Below are 6119 nucleotides of genomic sequence, written 5' to 3' on the forward strand. Positions count from 1 at the left end.
CACTTACCTCCATTAATTTCCACACATCTGATCGCCACTTTCCTCTCTTCTATCTTTCTTTCTCTTTCCCTATCAATTGATTGTTTAGAGCAAATATAGAATAAAAATAATTTGAAGTCCATATTTGTGGTTTTTGTCATATTTACAAAATATCAAATATGGGTGACACACCTGAAAAATTGCATATTCAAATTGTCACCCATTGTAGTTACAAAAAACACATATCTAGAGATGTCCAATTTCCTCACGGGGACAGGGCCCTCCCTGAACGGGGCATGGATTCACCGATTAGGCGGGAAATGAGGGAGGGAGTGGGAGAGAAAAATTCTCCGTGAGCTAAACGGGGAAGGGGCGGAGAATGCATTCCCCGTCCCCGCCCCGATTAGCTTCTACATATTTATTTAGTATAGTTATCTAATGTTATGTTATTATTATTATTATATAAATATTACATTTAAATTTCAAATTTGATTATTTATTGGGAAAGATAGTTAATATGTTTAAATTGAATATTTAAATTTAGATTATATATGTGAATAATTTGATTTATATTTATTCTTTTCTACTAAAAAAATTAATTAGCTCTTTTAGGCCAAACTTTGAGTAATTTATGTTTAAATTCAAATTGTCATATAAAACTAATCATAATAAACAATTTAGTGATAAAATTAATTATTTAATTAAAATTTGCTCACATTACTTATTTAAAATTAATTGGCTTAAAAAAAAGTAATGGAAAAAATTTCTAACAGAAAACCCTACCCCGACCTTGTGGGAAATTTCACGGAGATAGAGAATGAAATGGAGAACAAGGATGAGATGGGAAATGCCCTCGGTGGACATCCCTACACATATCTATAAGATCAAAATTGTACTATTATTAATTAAAAGGTCAAAAATTCAAATATTCACGCCCACGCTTAATAATAATAATAATAATAATAATAATAAACAAAAAGAAAGAAGATAGGGAAAAAACAATATTAAATGCAAACGAAGTCTTTCAAAATTACTTTATTGAGTAAAATATATTTTATTATTATTATTTTAAAAATCCTCATTAAATTAATGATCATTCCAAAGTGTTTTACAATTTGAAATTATGGAAATATGTATATATTTTCCAATGTAATCCATATCTTTTCTACGAAAACAAACAAAGTTTTTAAACTGAGTTGACAAAAAAAATGTTTTATTACAACTTTCCATGAAAGTGCATTACCAAAAATGGGTTTCGTATTTAAAGGAAGATTCATTTCAATTTGTTCTTCATTTTGTGTTCTGCCCTTCTATCGATTCTTCATTCGTTTTTCTCGAATAATCTGTTCTCCAATTCACTGTAATTCATCTAATCTTTCGCATCAAGTCTTCCAAGAATAATCACAAAGGAATTGTATGCTATGCGTTGATCTTATTTATGCTCTTTCTCTGTTTCTCCCTTTTTTCTCTCTCAATTTCATCCATACTCTGTTTTCATCCTCACAAAAATTCATCCCAAACGAAGATTTGGGTGTTGTTTCTTTCGAAATTTTTTAAATGAACGATTACGGAATTGATTCGAAGCAAGAAATTCAACAAAATCATGGACTGATTACTGATTTTTACTCTCAAAATTTTAGGGCGCAGCAGCCCTGGAGAATGGGGACTTGTGTTCATCTATCCACCATGGATGAAGTTGAATCTTCAGAACAGCTAAATTCATGTCCGTCTAAATCGACCTCCACTATCATTAATCTCTTCGAATCGCCTACTTCGGCTTTCTTTGCAACGGAGCAATGTATGGGGATTCCTCCGATTCAATTTCAGTCTGGTTCTTCAGCTTCCGATTCCCTTTCCGAGATTTTTCAATCCTCCGGTGAGAATTTCTCTTTTGATCCGGCGGAGCATAGTGGTGTAGACTCTGAATTGAGTAACACCTTGCAATCGGTAGTAAAATCTCAACTCTGTAAGAGAAGTTTCAATGGCTTTCCGAAGACTAATTTCGCTGACCACAAGGTGTTCGATGAAAGTTCCCTTACATTCAAGAAGCATTATTCAGTTCCTTTCAAAGACCAATCAGTACGTAGTTTCCACTTTCCATTTAATCAATCTAATTTTCTTTTCTCCTCTCCAACATTTATGAATGTGTGAGTCTGATTCAGGGGTGTTATAATTCAATTGCACAGCCAAGTTTTTGTTCAAACTCTCCTAGATTCTCTAGCTTGAGTGGTTCTGTTGGATCTGGAAGTTCTTCATCTTCCTTCAGTGGGAATGGATTCACAACCAAAACAAGAATCAGATGGACACAGGATCTGCATGAGAAATTTGTTGATTGTGTTAATCGTCTTGGTGGTGCAGAGAGTAAGTTAAGATCAAATCTGGTTTATGGGGTTTTGAGTTCTTGTATTTTCTGAGGTGATTTGTTGTTAATGTGTCAGAGGCAACGCCTAAAGCAATATTGAAGCTGATGGATTCAGAGGGATTGACCATATTCCATGTGAAGAGTCATTTGCAGGTACATAAAAAGAAGAAAGAAATGTACAAAATTGTATGCTTTGAATCTGTTTTTTGTCCCATAAATACTGATTTTTCTGTTTCTGTTTGTTTTTTTGTTTTTGTAGAAATATCGGATAGCAAAATACATGCCAGAATCTGCAGAAAGTAGAGCTTTTCCCCATTTTAGTTCAATAGATTCTTTCCTATAACTTCAATTTTGTGTTCTTGAAATACATGTCCAGATCATCTAGCCAGTTTTTCAATTAAACAAAAAATAGGCAATTTTTTGAATGAAGATGTGTTCAGCAACAGTGTTTTGTAATGCAGGGAGGTCTGATAGAAGGAACTGCATGAATGAAGTTACCGAACTTGATTCCAAAACGTGAGCTTCTTCTCATTTTTTTCACTGTATTCATGTGAAGTCTCTCGTTTGATATTCATACTCCCTCTTCTAACCATTCATGTAAAGTCTAGTTTTTTGTTTTTTTTTTTTTTTTTTGCTCGTTTACATTTTTCTTAAGTATAGGAGTTGAATTCCTATCCAAATTCTAAAAACAAAAAAAAAGTTTGATTCATGGGTAAAAAATATATAATAAAATAATAAGTTTAAAAGTGGTAGGGATATTTGTAAACTTTATTTTCAAAAATTAAAAACAAAAAATAAATAATTATCAAACGGGTCTTTAAATATTTTACTACAAATTTTGTAACCATTTTGAGAAATTAGAAGGAAAGAACTACAATTTGAAAAAATTAAGATATCTGGTTTGGTATTTGGTTCTTGGTTGTTCAAAATTAAGCCTATTTCCTTTAAATTTCTCATATTAATTTTCATCTTTATTAAACTACAAAGAATTATTGATCTTATTCGATATGTTTTCAAAACTTAGTTTGATTTTTTTCTAAATTTAGTAAAAAGTAGATAACAAAACAAGAAATTTAAGAGTAAAATGATTATTTATAGACTTAATTTTAAAAAATCAAATGATTATCGACCATGCTTAAATGGTTATTAAAAATTATTAAGACTCTAATGCAATGGAATGATGATGTATGACAGTGCCATGCAAATTAAAGACGCCTTGCAATTGCAGCTAGACGTTCAGAGGCGTCTTCATGATCAATTGGAGGTAATATATATTCTTGTTTTGGGAAAACAATAAGTTTGTTTACATTAAGTTTTAAATTTGTGTCTAATTAACTTTTTCATTTTACAGAGTGGGTAACACATTTTTTTGGTTATAAAATCTTTGGTAATATGATGTCAGGTCATAAAAGCCAAGTGTAAGGTGTATTTGGTATTGCACGATAATATTATCAAGTTTAATGACATTAATTCTAAAAACATTATATAAAATGGTGAAGTATTCACTAACTTAATCAAAGTTAAAGAAAACTATAAATTAATTAATTTTAAACCATTCATGAACGTATTAAAAATATTTTTGGTCCTAATTTATTTCTATGTACTCCCAATTTATAACAATGTATTATGCATTTTACAAATTGTAATCATTTAGTCTTTATCGTAAACAATGTTATTAAAATTTAATTAAATTTCTTACGCATTATATCAAAAAGATGATATATACTAAGTTGTTACTTAATAAAAGTTTACCCTTAATTTTGAAGAATTTTTCTGTAACAGAGACTAAATTGTTATTTATTAAAGTTTTTTTTCTTTTTTTTTTCTTAGGAAAAATGTTTTTTTATTAAAGTTCAAATACTAAATTATTAAAATGTGAAAATGTAGAGACCAATTTGTTACTAACTAAAGTTCAAGAACTAAATTGTTAGTAATTAATTGACAAATAATTTTAAGAGATTGTTTTTTAAGTTAGTTGTTATGTATTTTTAATCGATTTAATGCATTTTCTTAATATACCTCGAGGTTTAAGGTTGAATTCCCACACATTATTGTAAAGTAATAATAATAATGAATACTTGTGAGCTCATAATATTTATTATTCATATAAAAACATTATCATAATTGAGTAGAAATTAATTACTTAACAAATTATTTTAAATTAATTTTGAAATAGTGAAATTTTCGTGGAGGTGGATTATTTTCATTCCATAATAATGACATGACTAACATTAGTACATTTGAAGATCATTTTTATGCATTACATTTTCATCACACACATAAAATAGAATTGAAATATAAGTTAAAATAGAGTAAAAAAATGTTTGGCACATGATAAATTATCATAGAACAATTTGGTGAGATGTAAAAAAATAAGTACAATTCCCATCCAGAATCAAAGACGTAATTATTTTTCTAATAACAAACCCGATAACAAACAAGATGATAATAATTTTATTCCTATTATTAGCCACTTATTTCCATGAACCAAAGGACATTTAAGAATTTTTCATTAAGTATTTAATCCAATTTGAATACTTTATTAAATTAGTAACCTAATCATAGCTTTGTATACTTGTTATTGTAGATATCTAATGACCAAGCAAATGAACTACACACACATGAACAAATATATGGTTTTTCTTTTCTTTTTTCTTTTTTTTTTTCTCTCTCTCTCTGAAAAGATGTATATATAGAGAGAGAGTTAAAAAATTATGACAACGACTAAAATAATTTATTACGTAAAGTTCAAGAATTCAGACAAGATTTTTGTATGTGTAGGGACCAAAATAAGATTATTCAAAACCAATTTTTTTTCTTTTCTTTTACTGCCTAAGAAATAGAACATGTGAAAGCAAGAATTAATTGGCTTAATGTTTGTTCTTACAGATACAGAGGAAGCTGCAGTTACAAATTGAAGAACAAGGGAAACAACTCAAGATGATGTTTGATCAACAACAAGAAACTAACAAATGTTTCTTCAGAACTAATGGATTCAACAAACCAACTCCTAATAACATGTCGGGTTATCTCGACAATCCTCCGATCCCGTCGACAGCACCCGACAACATCCAAAATGCTCAATTCCCATCCAAGATAAGTTAGGCCATGGAAAACCACCCTTTTCTTCATCACCATTACCAGTACATAAACACTCATTGGAAAGCCTTTTATTGTGAAAATCAAAACAAAGAAAAAATGGGTAAAGATTACAGAGTGTTGTTGAATATACAAACTTTTGGAAAGTTGAATTGAAGAAACTAGCAATAGGGTTTTTTTTGTTATGTTAATTGTCAGTTCTAAGTTGTGAATTAAACTATTTTACCAACAGAATGATATTTGTTTATCATATTTGATGTCTTTCTCCTTCCCATATTTGTTTTTTTTTTAAAATAATATTTAGATGCCTCTTTGACTATATATCCATATTTAAACATCACGTCTGAGTATCCAATTACAGGTTGATATATATTTGAGATTGAAGGAGATGCATGGAGATGGTATAGTCTAGACTACAATCAAAGTATTATAATTATTTTTTCTTTTGTCAATATTTAGGCTTTTTTTTAACAGTAATCTAATAATTTCCAAATAAATTGGATGTTATTCGGTTTAATCAAGACTTCAATTTCACCTAATTAATCACGTTGGAGTCTCTTTACTCTATTTGACTCTATTAATCTATTTATATATTTTTGACTATCAAAATGTCTTTAGCTCAACTAACATCAAACATGTACTATTTTCGATCTCTCATCTCTATAATACAATTGAATAT

The 6119-nt window shown here is 29.2% G+C and overlaps 1 protein-coding gene across 6 annotated transcripts; it reads left to right on the forward strand.

Annotated features, from left to right (window-relative positions):
• Positions 1 to 1016: 1016 nt before the first annotated feature.
• On the forward strand, positions 1017 to 5701 carry LOC120072741 (myb family transcription factor PHL5-like). 6 transcript variants are annotated; one of them, XM_090311496.1, is made up of 8 exons: positions 1017 to 1393; positions 1620 to 2058; positions 2166 to 2340; positions 2418 to 2494; positions 2601 to 2640; positions 2803 to 2857; positions 3536 to 3605; positions 5231 to 5701. In XM_090311496.1, exons 2-8 carry the CDS (start codon positions 1639 to 1641, stop codon positions 5444 to 5446), a joined length of 1053 nt encoding a protein of 350 aa, XP_090167622.1. In that variant the 5' UTR covers positions 1017 to 1393; positions 1620 to 1638; the 3' UTR covers positions 5447 to 5701. The 6 variants fall into 6 exon arrangements, with proteins under 6 accessions (XP_090167622.1, XP_038881145.1, XP_090167621.1 ...); XM_039025217.2 differs by having other exon boundaries at positions 1092 to 1393; positions 2142 to 2340; XM_090311495.1 differs by having other exon boundaries at positions 1147 to 1339.
• Positions 5702 to 6119: the final 418 nt, after the last annotated feature.

Source organism: Benincasa hispida, chromosome 3, assembly GCF_027475165.1.
Source record: "Benincasa hispida cultivar pf3 chromosome 3, pf3_genome.v1.1, whole genome shotgun sequence".
NCBI classification, from domain to species: domain Eukaryota; kingdom Viridiplantae; phylum Streptophyta; class Magnoliopsida; order Cucurbitales; family Cucurbitaceae; genus Benincasa; species Benincasa hispida.